This window comes from Cyprinodon variegatus, unplaced genomic scaffold (assembly GCF_000732505.1).
Source record: "Cyprinodon variegatus isolate N-32 unplaced genomic scaffold, C_variegatus-1.0 Scaffold7, whole genome shotgun sequence".
Taxonomy (NCBI): Eukaryota; Metazoa; Chordata; class Actinopteri; order Cyprinodontiformes; family Cyprinodontidae; genus Cyprinodon; species Cyprinodon variegatus.
Window position 1 is genome coordinate 2367404 of NW_015150460.1, and position 18017 is coordinate 2385420.

The 18017-nt window shown below is 37.7% G+C and overlaps 2 protein-coding genes across 2 annotated transcripts in view; both read left to right on the top strand.

The window, feature by feature from the left end:
- fgd6 (FYVE, RhoGEF and PH domain containing 6) overlaps positions 1–15110 on the top strand; it is a 28082-nt gene extending 12972 nt beyond the window's left edge. The window contains exons 4-20 of the mRNA XM_015376268.1: positions 1254–1321; positions 1393–1423; positions 4894–5045; positions 5693–5849; positions 6327–6414; positions 7330–7380; positions 7474–7532; positions 7607–7678; positions 7873–7941; positions 8205–8288; positions 8378–8641; positions 10173–10316; positions 10394–10496; positions 10692–10786; positions 10867–10995; positions 11081–11229; positions 12552–15110. Coding sequence (XP_015231754.1) covers positions 1254–1321; positions 1393–1423; positions 4894–5045; positions 5693–5849; positions 6327–6414; positions 7330–7380; positions 7474–7532; positions 7607–7678; positions 7873–7941; positions 8205–8288; positions 8378–8641; positions 10173–10316; positions 10394–10496; positions 10692–10786; positions 10867–10995; positions 11081–11229; positions 12552–12594 — 1758 coding nt within the window. The 3' untranslated portion in view covers positions 12595–15110. The remainder of the gene's footprint in view (positions 1–1253; positions 1322–1392; positions 1424–4893; positions 5046–5692; positions 5850–6326; positions 6415–7329; positions 7381–7473; positions 7533–7606; positions 7679–7872; positions 7942–8204; positions 8289–8377; positions 8642–10172; positions 10317–10393; positions 10497–10691; positions 10787–10866; positions 10996–11080; positions 11230–12551) is intronic.
- A 719-nt stretch (positions 15111–15829) lies between these two features.
- On the top strand, positions 15830–17623 carry ndufa12 (NADH:ubiquinone oxidoreductase subunit A12). Its single transcript, XM_015375919.1, has 4 exons — positions 15830–15973; positions 16276–16361; positions 17087–17174; positions 17369–17623. The coding sequence occupies exons 1-4, from the start codon at positions 15885–15887 to the stop codon at positions 17547–17549; spliced, it is 444 nt and encodes a 147-aa protein (XP_015231405.1). The 5' UTR covers positions 15830–15884; the 3' UTR covers positions 17550–17623.
- The last annotated feature ends 394 nt before the right edge of the window (positions 17624–18017 follow it).

Consider the following 18017-nt stretch of genomic DNA (forward strand, 5'->3'; position numbering starts at 1 on the left):
CACATAGTTTTGCGCACATTTGTTATGGAAACGCAGCTGTTGATTCTAACATGATAAAAAAGAATAAAAGTTATGAACACCCTTTTAAAGAAATGTACCTTTAAAGTAGGGATGAGCACCTTTGTGAAAAGTTCGAGACATGAGAATTTAGATTTTTCGTCAAACTAATACATAAGAAAAAACTTCAGAAGCTGGGTGAATTTTTAATTTTTAGTACTTTTTTTGTTTGTTTTGTTGTTTTGTTTGTATGTTTGGGGCATTGCAAATAATTAAATGCAGTTACCACAAGATATTTGGTAATATAAATCATATAAGTCTTTAAGTGACTGCTGTCCTGAAGAAGCTGTGGGGCTATGCTCGCTGCACTGCAAAAAATTCTAATCTCAAATGAGTAAAATAAGTGCATTTTTTCTTGAATTAATGAGGTAAGTGTAACACTTTGCCAATGGAACAAGACAATTTACATTCAAAATGAGAAAAAACGATTACATTGTGTTATTTCAAGTGCATATTATCTAATTATCTTATTTTTAGAGTAAAAATATAAATTCCATTGGCAAATCATCTTATTTTCCTGCTCAAATGTACTTAATTTGAGACTTTTTTACTCATTTCTAGATTGTTTTTGCAGTGTGTGGTAAGCAGTCAAAGCCACACAGATACCAAAGAATTTTTTACAATTATTACCGTACTATAATGTCAGCCGATGTCTTGATAAGATTTTAAGTACAAATTGGCCAGTCCTTCTTTCAAGGTGAAAACATCTGGAGTGAAAAGAGAGCCGACCTCAGGAAGCTTTTGAAGCTGACTGACAGTATCAACACTCGCATGCTGCCCAGCATGTTTGCTGCCTGTGACAGGCGTTTAGAAGTGGATGATTGTGTGTTGAAAGCAGGGAGGGAGAGCAAACATAGGGGCTGCAGGTTCAGGAATAGCTCCCTCTCTCTTTGAACCATTTTTTCCCCCCCTTCCTTTATTCGTCCTGCATGACCTGCTCCATGATGCTGTCAACACTTGTGTCTGAAGCCCCTCAATGCTCCACAAATACAGCCTTACTGTAGATAGGAGCAGTCAGGCAGGGGCCAAATTAAGTGAGCAGGCAGCAGCAGAAAGAGACCAAACCAGACGTCGTTCTGGGATTTTTAAACACCAGGAGATGATCATGGTGACCTGCAGTGAGTCTGTGAGTTAAAGCTGTTTGGGTTTCACCTTTTCTGGAGGATCGTCTTACTGTTTGTGTTTGTTATCATCAGCAGGAGGATGAGATGAAGAGGAAGAAGGTGGTGCACATTGCCCAGGAAATCATGAGCTCAGAGAAAGTGTAAGTGTCTCAGACTAAAAACTTGTGTCTAAAAGTGATTTAAAATCATTTATCATGCTTTTTCTTTGCAGGTTTGTGGATGTCCTAAAGCTTCTTCACATAGTAAGTGTTGTGTTTACTCATCTCTAGTCAAAGGACATGTGGTGCCCTCTGTGAAGCAGAAAGACAGGATTAGTTTTTGTGCCGACGCTGTTTGAGTGGAGATGAAAGCTTTTTCTCTTGATGTGTGGTGTGTTAAAGGGGTTTACTGGTTTCACTGGGACAGCGGCAGGCAGGTAAATATGTTACCACAATGAGGAGAGAGCTGCTTTGATCCTTTCTTTAAATAAAACCACCGTAAAGGGAGTGAATTTGTTTTAATCTAAGAGAAAACTTTAAAGAGACAATTAACCTCCCATAAGGTTGGAGAGTGTTCTTGTGTGCGCTGGCATCTGTTTTCTGTTGTGACGTTGGTTGATGAATTAAAAGAAGCGGTACACGTCCACCAGAAGAGTGGCCATTTTTAAGACAATGTTTTGCCCTTTTACTTTAATTTTATTCATCAAAAAGCTGCTTCACTGAAAGGTGAAAATAGTTTTTTTAGGATAAGAAGGAACCGATAATATATGGAAGCGTGTCTTACGCAATAAAATCCCAATAGATACTCTGAGGAAGAGAGATTTCTTTGTTCCGATAACATTGTTTTATTTTTATGTAGTTAGTTATTTGATCAAACTATCCATTCCTTTTTTGAAACCTTGTTTTGAACATGTTATTCAAGTCTAGAGAGATAACAGAAACCATACTTGTTTAACTTTCCTGAGAAATCATTGATTTTAAGTCTTTTGTGCTGTTTTTAGTTCCATCAGTTCTTTCCCTCTAAATCAGAGGTTCCCAAACCTTTCAGCTTCAGACCCACAAAATAGTACCAGCATGGTGTCAGAACCCATACTGTTGGTTGGAATACAAATATACAATATATAAATAAAAAAAGAAACTGTCAACCACAGGATAAAAAGAGAATTAAAATCACTATAACTGGTTATTTGTTTTAATATCTTTAAACACATAAATATCCCTCATCATCAATATTTATCTTGTTTAGTTTAATTTCTGTTGTAGATTTCTAGACCCTATGCTCGTTAAACCGCACCAACCTTGGGAACCGATGCTTTAAATAAGATTATCTTATAGGCAGTTCATTGTTAGTACCACTGGCCGAAAAACCTGTTTAAACCCGGGAATTTAGTGGCAAATGACGCATCAAATGACTTGGCAAGTGACGCGGGTTAAAAGGGCCTTAAAGGTATACTATGCAACCGGTGTTGATTTTCCAGTGAGGCTCCCCCCAGAGGGAAAAAGTAAAAGTGCACTGTCGTAAATATGCTCAGCTGTTCTCCTGGTTTCTCCGTCAAGCCAGGCGCAGTTGTTTTGAGGTTAGCAGACAGGTGAACGCAACGCATCACCATGTCTGCTGCGGTAAGTTTTGGTAAATTTTGTTCCAATTTTCGAGTTTGAAAATTTAGCATGTTTCCGACATGGGCTTTCGCTGTTTTATCGCTGGTTCCGCCATAATAACTGCACAAATATCGCCACTGCGCTAGCAACGAGCATGCCTTTCACTGGAGGCGTGTAGAAGTTCTCGCCGTTAAGCAAGACCAACTCTCGCGATGCACGAGGGGTCCTGCAATTGCAAGTACGGTATTTCCCCTACACACCACCAGGGCGGCCGAGAAAACCTTTGTTCGACCTGAAATGACTCATTTAATCATCCAAAACGTTATGGAACACATTAATTAACTGAAAAATGTTGCATAGTATGCCTTTAAGACAGCTCAGTTCCAATCGGTTTACAGTGGGAAGATAACCAAGGTTGACCCGCTAATTTATGTGATACCATTGAGCGCAACATACGGACGTCAACATATCGCGCTGGTCCCATCTTATATTAAAAGCCAAAACAACTCTGTTCGCAATCGATAAACATGCTGCAGCATTGGTGAGAGAGATTCGGACAGACAAAAGAACGAAACAATAAAGAAAACTTACTGCACCAAATGTTGATTGTTAGCGGGTCGACCCATGGTTGAAAAACCTGTGTCGACCCGCTACTTTAAGTGGGAAAGAGGCTTAAACGGTGGTGTGCCTCAGGGTCGAGTTGTTGGCTCCCTTCTGTTTTCTATTCTCCTTGTGAAACTTATTTATAACAATGGTATAAACTGCATTTATTTACAGATGACTCTTAACTATAGATGGATGTAAAGTTATATTCACTCTACTGTCAGGAAATCCTTTGCATTTCTCTGAGTCAGAGCACAATTTTAAACAGATGTCATGTCTCTGTCTCTAAAACCTATAGGGAGCCATTTCAATCTCACAGTTTATCCGTCGTGACTTTCTTGTGAAGGAGGCAAACGTTTGAATTACAGAGCGTCAATAGAGAAAGTCACATATAAAGAGAAATATATTCACATTACCTTTGGTTTGTTGTTGATACGGAGAGTTTACATTTATGAGCCAGCGGCGTCATTTTATCAAATTAGCAGAGAAAAATCATAATCAGTCAGTTGTGCCCTGAATCAATTTTCTAACTGTCTAAGCACAATGAAATATGGCCTCATGCTGCAGCTTGGGAAGTTTATATCTGGCCCTAAACTAAAGGCTATCTCAGAACTGCCACTGTTTAAATAAATGTAAGCCTCCAAAATGATGCTTTTATCCTTTAAATGCTGCATTAGTCATTTATTGTCAGCTTGTTGTGTCCAATATTTATATCTATGCTGTCCCATTAGTTAACTAATGGGGATCATTGACCAGCTGACTACAGGATGTTTAGCTTTGTATAGAAAATCATCCATAAACATCCCCACTGCACCCAGAAATCTGCCTATGATCCCCACTGAGTATACTTACAGAATCACTTAAAAAACCTGGAATAAAGTAAGGTTAAGACGCTTATGTGACACTTGGATTTTTCTTTTGAATATTTTTCTTTCAGACACTCAAAACCTGAACTTCTATTAGCCTTTGTTTATTAAGGACACACATAGAATTAAAATAAGTATAGAAAGCTCCTAATAGCCTGTTGATGTGGCTCCAGTGTCCACCTGTCTGATAGCTTTAGTAAAACCACGGCTTGTTTAGTAGAAATCCCTGCTGGGGGAAGGGCCAGAAGTGGAGCCCTGGCCAACAGAAGAGGTCAGATAACATTCTTCTGGCTCTGCAGCAGCTGCTTCCTAAGGCTGCAAGCCATGACCTCAGCACACGCATGCCTATCATAATTCTGTTTCCTATCTGCTCATTTTTCTGAATCTGTTAGATCTTGATGTAATTTCATGATATGCACTCTACTGTTCGGAGATCCTCTGCATTTCTTTGAGTCAGAGCAGAATTTGAAGCGGACATCATGTCCCTGCTCGGCCTCCCTGATTCCTCCCAGGTGCATGTGTGAGTCGCTGCACTTGGCAAACTCAAAATGCTGACTTTACTGAGTCATAAAACGAGTGAGAGGGAGCAGGCAGTTTATGACCAGGTGTTCCTGTTCAGCTGCAGCGCAGTCCTGTCGATGATTTTAACCCCGTTTTTCTCTTTAGGACTTTCGGGATGCTGTTGCCAAGGCAACGCGTCAGAACGGGAAGCCAGTGGTGGAAGAGCGGATCCTCAGTCAGATTCTCTACTACCTGCCGCAGCTGTACCAGCTGAACAAAGACCTGCTGAGGGAGCTGGAGGAGAGGGTGGCACACTGGTACTCTAACATTCAAACTAACTAATCCTATCAGAACACTGCCGTCACACGCCAGGTCACTTCTGATTGGCTTAAAAACAAAACCAAATGAAAGGTTTACGGAGACCTTTTCACTGCAAAAACAATCTAGAAATAAGTAAAGATTTCTTAAATTAAGTGTATTTACCATTAATTTAAGTAGGTAAGTAAGAGGATTTGCCAATGGAATGAGTATTTTTACTCTTAAGATAAGATAATTAGATAACTTGAAATAAGAAAATGCATTTGTTTTTTCTTATTTTAAATGTAAATTATCTTGTTCCATTGGCAAAATGTCTCACCTCCTCAATTCAAGAAAAAATGCACTTATTTTAAGAAAAAATGACTTACTAAGTAACATTTTTGAGGATCTGGAACCTTTTAATTAGATAAAAAGGCAAAAACAGGACAAATCTATAAGGGAGAAAATACTTTTCTCATCACTGTATGATCTTTTCTACTTTTTTTAGTCTTATTTCTCCACCAACTCTAGTTTCTCAAAGAAGAGCCTGTTTTATTACTTGAATGGAGATAAAATGGAAACTAAAATGTCTTCAAATAACCTTCAGGTCGCTGGATTTATTAGTCTCCTCAGCTTACCGACAAAATTACTGCCGATCTGTTAACAGGAGCGACCATCAGAGATTGTCGGACATCTTTGTCCAGAAAGGTCCCTACCTGAAGATGTATTCCACCTACATCCGGCAGTTTGACAACAACGTGGCTCTGCTGGATGAGCAGTGCAGGAAGAACCCGGCGTTTGCGTCTGTCGTCCGAGAGTTTGAGGTAATTATTTCATGTGTATTTTCTAGATTGCAGCAGCATAAATTCACATCCAACTCAAAGAGGAAAATCTCAGTGTTGGGGGAAAAAATTCTATCGAAAATTAGCTGTACATTAAAATAGTGTAGTTCAAATGAAGACAGATGGTCAGTAGACTTCTCCTTTTGGTAAAAAGGCGCTTTTAAAAATAAACAGACAGGATATTAAGAATTTCTCCAAAGGGGGTTTTATTAAATACATTTTTAATCTTAAATTGGGATAATTTTTACATTTTCAGTGTAAAATTATGCTGCAGCAATGAAAAACTAATTCATTTAAAGGCTTTTTGCTGAACAAGAATTAAAGCGTTCAATGCAAACAAGGTTTCTGGTACCTTTGCATCAAAGCAACTCAAATTAAAATAATTTTAAGCTGTGTTTGTCAGTGTTTGTGTCTTCGTATGCAATCTTCGAAAGCTTTGTGTTTGTTTTTTTGACTCAGATGAGTCCACGATGTGCCAACCTGGCTCTGAAACACTACCTTCTGAAACCAGTGCAGAGGATCCCTCAGTACCAGCTGCTGCTCACAGGTAAAAACTCCTTCTCCTTCTCTGCTCTGTCCTCTCAGCACTCCAGGTCAACACTTTATTAGATCATGGCACCACTTTATTGGCAGCACGAGAATGAGGACGCTCTGTTGGCAGACACTTATGTAGCATATCGCCACCTTGTGGACAGAAGCAAAAATATATTCTACATCCAAGTAAAACTATTCTAACATTGTGAAGAAGTGAAAAATTACAAATGTTGGTTTAGTTTCTTAATTTATTGTCAGTGGCATACGTTTATACAGAGAATAGATGAAAGATAATTCATTATTAAATTAAAGAGCATGTCTGGGTTTGAGAAGGGTTAGAAAATATAGGTTGATGTTTTTTATGGTGAACAAAAGTTCAGCCAAACTAAAATTAACTATTTTCTTGATTTTTATATGTCTAAAAAAGGAAGAGGAAAGGAAGGAACCTCTAGGTGCTAAAAAAGGGAATCTTAAATTTAAATTACCTTAAAGAATTATTAGAATGCGACTAAAATTTAAAATAAGTTGGCATAAAATTAAATGATTATATTCTGAATTGAATTAAAAATGAATAAAGTATCAGTTAAAGTAACGGGATGAAAATAAATAAGCTTTTAATAAAGAGTGAAGGTAAACATTAAATGGTAAAAATGCTTTAAATGTTAAAAATAATACATGAACATTAAAGCAGAATGACCAAAATATTGATTTAAATGTGACAGAGAGAAAAATGAAGGCAACTGTGTCGATAATAAACAGCAGAGGTGAAATATGACAGGATGAAATAAAAAGATGAAGCAGGATCACAATCTTACTTTGTGAGATAAGACCAGGAAATAATGAATAACCATTCTAGATAAAAAACAAACTGACACATAGTTGAGTTACGCTGGGAAAGAATGTGTTTAAACATTTTACTCTTTTGCAGATTATCTGAAGAACCTCCCTGAGGACTCTGAGGACTATAAAGACACACAAAGTTAGTTGTGAATCTGTGTTTATTTCTTGCATCGACTGTTTTAAGGTTTAAAATACACCTTCACTGATTTTTTTATGTTTCCTCACCATGCAGCTGCACTCAGCGTCGTGAAGGAAGTAGCTAATCATGCCAATGACATCATGAAGCAAGGGGTAAGGCTTTTAATCACGTTAGTTTTGCAGAATCAGCCGCCCCTCCTCCTCATGTGCATGTTGCTGTTTTGCAGGATAACTTTCAGAAGCTGATGCAGATTCAGTACAGTCTCAACGGCCAGCATGAGATCGTTCAGCCAGGCAGGGTACGTCCTACAACTTTAATAAAATAAAAATCCTGTCAAAAGCACCAGATTAGGGAATGTCAGACTTTTATTTACATGTTAAAAAAAGTGATGGAGGGTCACAGTGTGGGAGTCTGTTCAGAGCCTTGGAGGACGGCCGCTCAGCCTTTGGACCTGGCATTGCAAACATTAGGCAAACATGTCTCTATTTCCAGGTGTTTCTGAAGGAGGGGACGCTGATGAAGCTGTCCAGGAAAGTGATGCAGCCGCGGATGTTTTTCCTGGTAAGCAACACGTTTCAGCTGCAGCCATTAATTAAAACATGAATTCGCAGTTGCATTTAATTGGTTAACCAGTTTATTCCAGCTTTTAACTCCATTTGTAAAATGATTGATCAGAAAACAACTACCTCTGCTGATAAGATCTTTATTTAAATATTTAGTCTATATTTATTTGTCCGTTTGGACTGATCTATATTTATAGGAGCATCATTAAAAAAATCTTCACCCTCTTTTCATTGCTAGTGTTTTATTTCCATTTTTTTCAGTTCAACGATGCTCTCATGTACACCACTCCGGTCCAGTCTGCCCAGTATAAACTCAACAGCGTTCTGTCTCTGGCTGGAATGAAGGTTAGAGGCACAACAAGCGGGTTGTTTTACTAATAATTCTCATTACCATCAGTTTATAAAACCACATTTTGATTCTTTTTTATTCCCAGGTGAGTAAGCCCAGTCAGGAGGCCTATCAGAATGAGCTAAACATCGAAAGCGTTGAGCGCTCCTTCATCCTGTCTGCCAGGTCAGCACTCGGCCCCCGGAACAATCCGACCTTAAAGGTGTTAACTGTGACTTTGAGTTCTGTCCTACTTTGTGTTTGCAGCTCGGCTAAAGAGAGAGACGAGTGGCTGGAGGCCATCGGCAAGGCTATCGAAGATTACACCAAGAAGAAAATAACTTTCATATCGAGCCGAAGTCAGGAAGAGGTAAGTATTAATCAGTGTGACACCCAGAGATGAACACATTCATTACACAAAGATTTATTTCATGTTTTCCCTCCCATTAACTTTGATGCTTATAGCCTATTAAACCAGTAAATAACAGCATTGGGGTAAATGTTCTATATTCTGCTGTTGCTTTATTGACCAACGTCTAACTCTGGGTAATCAAGAATAGGGCTGAAACAATTAATTGGATTAGGTGGATGTAATTCAGTAATCGATTAATCGTTAACTGGAGTATAGAGACTCTAAAACAAGGGTAAACAATTAAAAATCTGCGGGGTCTGAATAAAGAAAATCACCAACCAGTAAAGGTCCAGAGATGTTTTTAATTATTATCTGTTACTTTAAACAGAATTTAACACGGAAATAAAATGAGTTTTTTATGCATCCATGTTATACATAGAATTTTTAAATAAAAAAAATATATATATAATTTTTTTTTTTTTTTTTTTTTTGAAGTAGAGAACAACAATCGCTCAGTTTGGATAGGCAGTTTCCTGATTCACATATTTTATAAAACACCTGAACTGACCTGGATCCATATTTATATTTGATTCTGTTCATGGTGGAGAATCCTGCTTCACAGCAGCAGGTTGAGCCAAACATCCTCTAAATGTGCAGGGTCATCTTTGAGCACCATTTCACTTTTCTTTCACCAGTTCACCACAGTTCTTCCAGCAGTCCACACTTTCTCTTCTTTCTTTTCTCATCATCTTCTCCTTCTTTCCCATCGCTTACCACAGGTTTCTGTTTCTGTGTCTAAAAGTAGCAGCAGCAGCAACCCAGACTGACAGCTCATTGGCTAATTTGTATCCCGTGTAGCCTGGTCCCAGACACTCCGGAGGGCTTTATCATATTAACAGGAGAAGCAGTGCAAGTGAAGTTAGACACTGTCGTCGAACAACATGCAGTAATTTATAAATGTTTTAAATCAGGTTGGTCCGGACCCACCTGCTGGGTCCGGATCCAGACCGCGGTCCGCTAATCCGTGACCTCTGCTCTAAAACATGCCTTTAGCTGACAGAGCAACCCACTTTGAGTAGTAAATATACCCAAATTGTAAAAAAAATATATATATATAAATATTCTCCATTTAAGATAAAAAAAATAATAATTTTGTCAATCAGCTCTAGCCAGAACTCTACAAGTGGAAAAGTTTAAGTTTCACCTGGTTTAATTTCATAAAAAAGTTTTATTAAAGGAATTTTTGTCTGATTATTAATCGATTCATCAAAAGAAATAATCGACAGATTAATCGATTTGCAAAATAATCATTAGTTGCAGCCCTAGTCATACCAACCTAGGCAGAGGAGTACCAAGACAAGATGCTAAAGAAACTAGCTGCTCATAGAGAGCTCTTTCTAAGAAATTAAGTGGAAAGCTGATTGGAAGAAAAAAGCACTGCTAATAAACGTGCAAGAAAATAATGATTAACCACATCCTTATAAACCTTTAAACAACTTTTATTTTGTTAAAATGTGCAAATAGATTAATACCATCTCTGTTCATACAGGCGGAAGGTGTCGTTGACAGCGGCGCCCCTTTAGGCTCAAAAGCTCCCATATGGATTCCAGACCTGAGAGCCACCATGTGCATGATCTGCACCTGCGAGTTCACCCTCACATGGAGGAGGCATCACTGCCGGGCCTGTGGGAAGGTCTGCAGACATTAGGATGAGCCTTCAGCGTAATAAAATACTCCAGTCCTAACCGCAGCTCCACGTCTGTCTGATAGGTGGTGTGTCAGGCCTGCTCCACCAATAAGTACTACCTGGAGTACTTGAAGAACCAACCAGCTCGCGTGTGCGACCACTGCTTCGCCAAGCTTCAGGAAAACAGTAATGAAAAAAAGCTGCAGTTTTTTTTTTTTTACTTGGTTATGTGGATTTGATGCATACAGTCGATATCTTACCCTGAGTAGTTAAAGCAAGCTGAATTTCTTTCACTAGCAAAATCATAATTTGTATGTAAAACTATGCAAAAACTCAGATAAAACAAACAATTTTCATGTTTTATAATATTATCCATTCCAGGTGACCGCAGAGCTTCATCATCCACATCTCCAATTAAATCTGGAGCGTTTTCCTTCACAAGAAAACAGAAGAAGATCCCCGCTGCACTAAAAGAGGTACAAATCAGCTCAGCGTTTTTCCCAGTTTAGAGAGCGACTTAAGGATCCTAAGATCCGTCTCATCTTTCCGCGTCCAGGTGTCCGCCAACACAGAAAACTCCTCCATGAGCGGCTACCTACACAGGTCCAAAGGCAACAAGAAACAATGGAAAAGGCTGTGGTTCGTCATAAAGAATAAAGTTCTGTACACCTACGCTGCTAGCGAGGTAATCCGCCTGAGCCTGCTGATGTTTTCATAGACGCCACGCCGCTCTGCTCCCTCTAACACTGAGCGGTTCTGTTTTGGCGTAGGACGTGGCGGCGCTGGAGAGCCAACCTTTGCTGGGTTTCTTCCTGAGGGAGGAGAAGAACGGGCCGGCTCAGAAGCTGCAGTTCAAGCTCTATCACAAAAACACGCTGTTCTACATCTTCAAGGCAGACGACATTCCCACGGCGCAGAGGTGGGAAAATTCATCACTCTATTTTTATCAGTTTTTTATCAGTTTCACTACCAAAATATTTTCTATAAATCAAGATAGACACTAAGATTATGGAAGTAAATCTGTGTCGCTGGGATTTGAATTAAAAATGCCACAGAAATTTAAATGTTTTTCTTACTGTTTCAGTGTTAAAATATATTCAGAACACATTTTTGACCTAAAAAAAAAATCATTGTCATTTTTTCTTCAAGCTAAAAATTCACATTACTATTTCAAAATGATTACATTTTCAATACTTATTTTTCTGTTTAATTTTTGAGTATTAAAAAAATCTGCATATAAAAAAATTCAACCTTTTAGAATTCAAACTCAATATTTTCAGCCTCCTGAGATTCAACTGGCTCTATTTCACTGTCTTAAATTCGGCGTCTAAATTCAGCGTAAAAAGGGAAGGAAAATCAACTACAGAAAAATGAAAGTAATAAACTCACCGTTGAGTTAGCGTTAGCTTGTATGACCGGCTCAGTCATGCTGCAAGCTAACGCTAACTCAACTACAGAAAAATTAAAATAATAAACTCACCGTTGAGTTAGCGTTAGCTTGTATGACCGGCTCAGTCATGCTGCAAGCTAACGCTAACTCAACTACAGAAAAATGAAAGTAATAAACTCACCATTGAAATAAATTTCGGTGGCATTTTTAATTCAAATCCCAGCGACACAAATTTACTTCCATATAAGATACAATATTTAGCTAAATATATACTGGAAAAAATAACGTAGAAAACGATTAAACAGTTCTGCTAAGTACTATTTCTAAACAGCTGATATTTTTCCTCTGTTTATCTTTGTTTTAACATGTTTCAAAAAAAGAAATATGTGCATAAAATATGCAACAAAAATATAATAATAATATAGAAATAGACACCAAAAAAGGGTAAAGAAGAGTAAATTGAACAATCAAAAACAGCCATAGTAGAGTTTGAACAGGTGGGTTTACATTTTACACATTTTAATCATTCAATGAGTTCACAGTAAAGATAAATGATGTCAGAAAAAAAGAGGTGTTTCTAAGGATTTTTTAAAATCTAACTTTCTAGATTTAGATCTAACTCTTGTTCAGAGTTAAATACAAGACAACAATGAGAACACTGGAGAACATTTAAAGGCTAGTCAGAATGTTTCGTTTTAGGTTTAGTTATACAGTATAAATCTCACATTGTCTGTAAAAAAAAATTATATTAAATCCTTAAGCAGGAAAAACAGCTTTACCCACAGTAAAACACCAGAAATCTGTTCAATAAAAAAAAATCAACAAAGGCTTTTCTGTGCTTTCATCTTTAGATGGATCGAAGCCTTCCAGGAGGCCATGATTCTGGAGCAGTAGTCGCTTCTGCTGTCAGTGATCAGCTCCAGGAGGAGCTGCAGGTGGGCGGATAGTAAACTGCACATGGAGACATTTGGACAAGCTCCAGCTTCTGATGCTCGGCAATGTGGACCGAGTTCGGAGCGTGTCACAACCGCAGGTCAACGGTCAAGTCCAGAAAGCACGTGTGAGGAAGTACGACCAAAACTGTGCAACAGCTGCTTTAAAGCCGAGAGGTCTGGGGACGAGTTTCAAAATGCTTTCAGATGAAGGAATCACTTTTTTGTAAAGCAGCATACACTCACTGGTAAAAAGGAAAGCTGTGGAGATGTAAATATTAAGTAATATAATGGTTATAGTTGGATTCTTCCCTACAGATACAGGAAATGTGAGTTTAAAAATAGGATGTATCTCGTATAGAGAAACAGTATGTTCAGTCTAAGTTCAAAGATCCCCAGTGGACGTACTGTAACGCCCTTAAAAAGGAGGATAAACTCAAATAGCTTATTGCTAAAGAAGCTGGCTTTTCACAGATTGATGCATCATTCATGTTAAGTTAATTGGAGGGATATAATTTAATTTCCCTTTGGGATTAATATATTACTTTTAAATTGAATCGAATATTATTGAAAATAAGTTTCACCAGCAGCAGAGAGAGAAGTTATATGTGATTCTGATCTAATCTAGAGTGAGGGAGCAGTGCTTGGAATAGCCAAGCTACTACAGTCCTCTTAAGCGATTACTGAGCCAGAACAGTTACCTGGACCAAGGAGAAAAATAATGGGATGTTTTTTCATTGCATAGTCGGGGGTGGCGAAGTGGCCATTAGCCATCCAGACTCTATGAAGTATTTTCAATAAAAAGAAACCAGACTCAACGATACAGCCACTATTAAAACAACATGAGCTTCTAGAACACCTCAGCTGAGTAAATTAAGCTAAAGGAGCAAACTATTTTTGTCTGATGTACTATTCAGATTTTATTAGGACTTTCCTTTGCTGTATTGTTGTGGTGTTTAAAACATGTATGCAATACGCAGGGTTTGCTTTTAATCATCTCTGATATCCTTTCCACCCATTTAAAAATCTCAATTTATCTCGATAAAAATTGTCAGCCTAGTAGTTAGAGCAGTGCGCTTCTGCTCTGAGAAAGTTGCAAGTACTGGTTTGATCCCCACAGCCTACACTCTGGGTTCCTGAGCAAGACCGGAAGTCTTGCACTGTGGAAGTCCACTGCACCCCAAGGGGATGGGTTAAATGGGCAGAGTTCATTTCTCCAATGTGAGATGAATAAAGTTCACTTATTATTATTTAAAAGTCAGTTTTTGATTTCGATTGAGGGATCAAAGACAGCAGAAAGCTTACCTGCCCACAGTCACGGTTCTGCTTTCTGTGCCGTTTTTCTGAGGACTGATCTTAGATGAATCCATAGGTGAAAGGCTCCCCTGATAATGTTCTTGGCTGTCAGTGCCTGCTGCCTGATGCTGCCCATCCCCTGGTGGCTCTGCAAAGAATCATTTACACACAAATCTGGTTTCTAAGCCTTTGCTGTATTTCTTTATCAGTGAGTGTATGAGGAATCTGGCAGTTTTGATCTATTGTTTTTGCAGAGAAGTAATGACAAGGAAGTTTGTCTGATAATGTTTGCAGAATCTAAGAAACAAGTTGGGATTTTACTGTGAAAATCCAGCTTTAACGCAAAATTTGTAAGTTTATTTTGAAAGGGTCTAACACGAAATTAATCAGCATCCTGGATAAAACTGGAGATATCACATTTTTTAAAGTAGATATTTTTCAAAATGTCCTTTTTTTCATCTGTTTAGCCAAAACCAGAATGTTATTTTTTGTTTGTTTATTTTTTATTGTGTATAAGGACATAAACAAACAATGCTGACCTTATTCTTTTGTTTTTTGTTTTTTAAAACAAGAGCTAATATTTATAAACTAGGAACATGTATTGTCTGAAAAGCGCAGGCTGCCATTTATTTTCAGATTCAGAGTTTTTTTGTAGAAAAGGATCAAAATCATTGTTTTTGTCCTACTTTTGCACGTCAACACTGTGGGAAGTTTGCATGAACTACGTTTCTTTTAAATAAATGCTCAGAAGCAAAGTTTTTGTTTAGAAATGAATCTTTCAGTTTACAGACACTGGGGTTTTCTTTTCCCTGTTTTTAAGATTAGGAAAAAAATTGCCGGAGTAGTTTGCCATCCGTTTTTATGTTTGCTTTGTGTCTTTTTAGGTCAGGGATTGATTGTGGATCAAACACAATTTATCACTTTATTGGAACTGATTTATGTCGACAAATGAGTTGAAAAATCTCTTTATCGCATCATGACTGAGTTCAAATTTGTCTTTAGGTCTGTTTGGCTTATGTTGTATCATTGTAATGTGATTGTTTAGTTAATGATAAAAAAAAACCTGCTGCAGCATTTTGGGAGAATCAAGTTCTGAAGCCTTCCTGTGTGACTGTACTTTAACATTTTGTAAACAGAGTTCACTCTTGAGGAGAATTTCTAAACTGTCAGGAAACAGTTTTTAATAAAGTGTTTATAAATACATTGACTGTCTCTTGTGCCAATCTGTTTTCTATTTAAGGAAAACCAGTTGATTGCATTGACTCGGATGCAATCCCTCACACTAAGCATGCTTGTAGCAACATTGGAGAGGAAAAACTCCCTTTTAACAGGAAGAAACCTCCAGCAGAACCAGGCTCAGTGTGAGCGGCCATCTGCCGAGGCTGACTGGGGTTCAAGGAGACAGAAGCAGAGACACAAAAAGCAGCTGTAAAAGGCGGCCCCATCCAGGAAACACACAGCCAGGCAGACGAGCTCCGAGTCAACTCCCATGTCGGAGGATGAAGAGAGCAAATCCAGTTAGTCACAGTCAGAGAAACAGGATTACACTGAAAAACAGGCAAATCCAACATCTGAAAACAAAGGTGTTGATGGCAGCAGCACAGCTGATATTTCTCTCCAGGGTGGCGTCACACAAATTGTCCCTGAGTTTGAGAAAATCTCTACCAATTACATATTTGGACATCATAACAGATTAGATTGGGTAGAGGTGGGTAAAGTAAAGTATTTTTTATTTGAAAGGGGACAGTGTACAATTATTGAGGATTATTGACTACTAGGTCTACTGGAGGCTTCACATCCAACATGTCCAGAGTAGACTGGACTATTTAGAAATAGCGCAAATGCGGGTTTAGAAAATTAAAGAAAATAAAAGGAAAGAAAGAAGTCTCCATTAATAGCGGAACCTTCTTTTCGCTTTGTTTCGTCAGGACATATTTGCCGCACTTCCGTCTAAACATGGCGGAGTATTCTAATCTGGTCCGAAGGGCTTTGGGACAAATAAGAGGTCATGGAGGACTCAGGGGTCTTTTACTCCAGTTTTTTAGGTCAGTTCGATGCACCATAGAACCAACTGTTTTCTTCTGTTTTAAGATGATGGAGAAATTAAGGAAACAGGCTTAAATTAGAGCTTATTTCTGTGTCTACGTGAAGCTAACTTAGTTAGCATGTTGACAGCTAACGGTAAATTTGCCATAGAAAATTAGTCAAAATTACGTTTTCTAATGCAGTTCGAAAGAAATCAACCAAATTTTAATTTAGAAGTGACGCGTTCTTTTGTTAAAAATATTTTTCACTTAAAGAATATTTTGTCGTTGTTTAAAATCTTATTTTTCTTCTCGTGCTGCAGGGTAAATGATGTGAAAACAGGGACCCTTATTGGTGTTGATAAATATGGAAACAAATACTACGAGGACAAGAAGCACTATTTCTTTGGTAAGTTAATAATTTCTGACAAATGTTCAATTTTCTGTTACAAATTATACAAATAATTCAGTCTTCTGACATTGAGTTAGACTTCTTGTTTTCAAGTTTATCAATTATACAAACTATAAAGCAATGTAAAATACTTTTTGACAGCTGTCTGTTGTCACTAAGAGTAGAATAACTAGTTTCCCAGCACCATTATTCAAATGAAAAATGTTCAATTCAGGATAACGGATTGGAATAAACTGCATTTTAGTTAATGTCATGTATCTAAATAGTGTTAGTTTTGAATCTTTTTAGCCGATTCACCTTATATCCTGCATGCACTGGTGGCTGTAAAGTCAAGCTTGGATCAATGCTGCCATATTTCTTAAATTTCATTAAAAACTGGGTTAGTTTATTTGTTCCATTTATCCTTTTTACAGCTTGGCTAAAGTCTTTCAGACTTCTAGTCACATCATCTGTTTAAAAATACTGTTTTGGTGGTCTTACCTCCTTGCAGATTTACAAAGTTGATGCATCCAAACTTTTGGGTACTCGCTGTGAACCTAAAATAAATAAAAGATAGTATAAGAACAAATTGAAAAAAGATGAGGAAATATTTGATATTAAACCGTCTTTTAAGTCACAGCAGGTTTGTTTTTAGTTAACTTTTCTAGATTTCAAGTCATTTACCTTGAAGATCAATTTAAAAACGTATTCTGACGGATTTTGCCAACAATCTCTTTGTTCAGGACGTCATCGTTGGGTGATCTACACCACAGAGATGAATGGAAAGAGAACAGTGTGGGATGTGGATGGCAGCATGGTGCCTGCTGAATGGTTTGATATCCCTCTTATTTCAAATGCATACAAACAATTATAGAATACGTTCAATCTTTGTATAAAGTTCTTAAACTATGTTGAATCAATGAAAGAGTTTGATGCTTTAAATTAAATTCTGATCAAGTTGAACATTGTTGCATAAATGCAAATTTAACCAAAAACGTTCTTCCCTATTCATTTACATCGTTAAGGCACCGCTGGCTGCACTGTATGACAGAAGACCCACCCACCACACATCCTCCAGAGCCCAAGAAGTTCCTCGCTGATGTTCATCAGTTTAATGTGAGCGGGACCTCGCAGCAGTATGTGCCGTACCCCACCACCCGGCAGAAGATCCATGAGTGGGTTCCTCCTAAAGCCGGAGCCCAGTGAATTATGACTGCTTTATCTTTATTTGTTAAATAAAATTTTGTGCCCAAATAAAATCTCTATCCAGATGTTTAAAAGTGTACGATGGTCTATAATTTAACTTTTTGTTCTCATTATGATTACATATTGAAGTTCTGTTTTTTGGGGAAAAAAATGAGAGGGGACAAACTTTTTGCTTCAGTCATGAGTTAAATGAAATTACATTGTCAAATCCAAACAGTTTTTTTCCCCTAAAACCCATGAAGATCAATGATTCCATATGAGCTGGGCTTCTTCAAAAAGAGAGGTTTCCATTTCCCAATCTTGTAAAAGAACAAAACAAAAATGGCAAAAGAAAATGGGAACAAAAAAAAAAATAAATGCAATTTTTTATAGGATAACTTTTTAGAAATATATAAATTCTTACTTTACATGATATTCATTACTGCTTAAAGCTTGAAAGAAAAAAATTATCTCAACCATGTCTTTCTT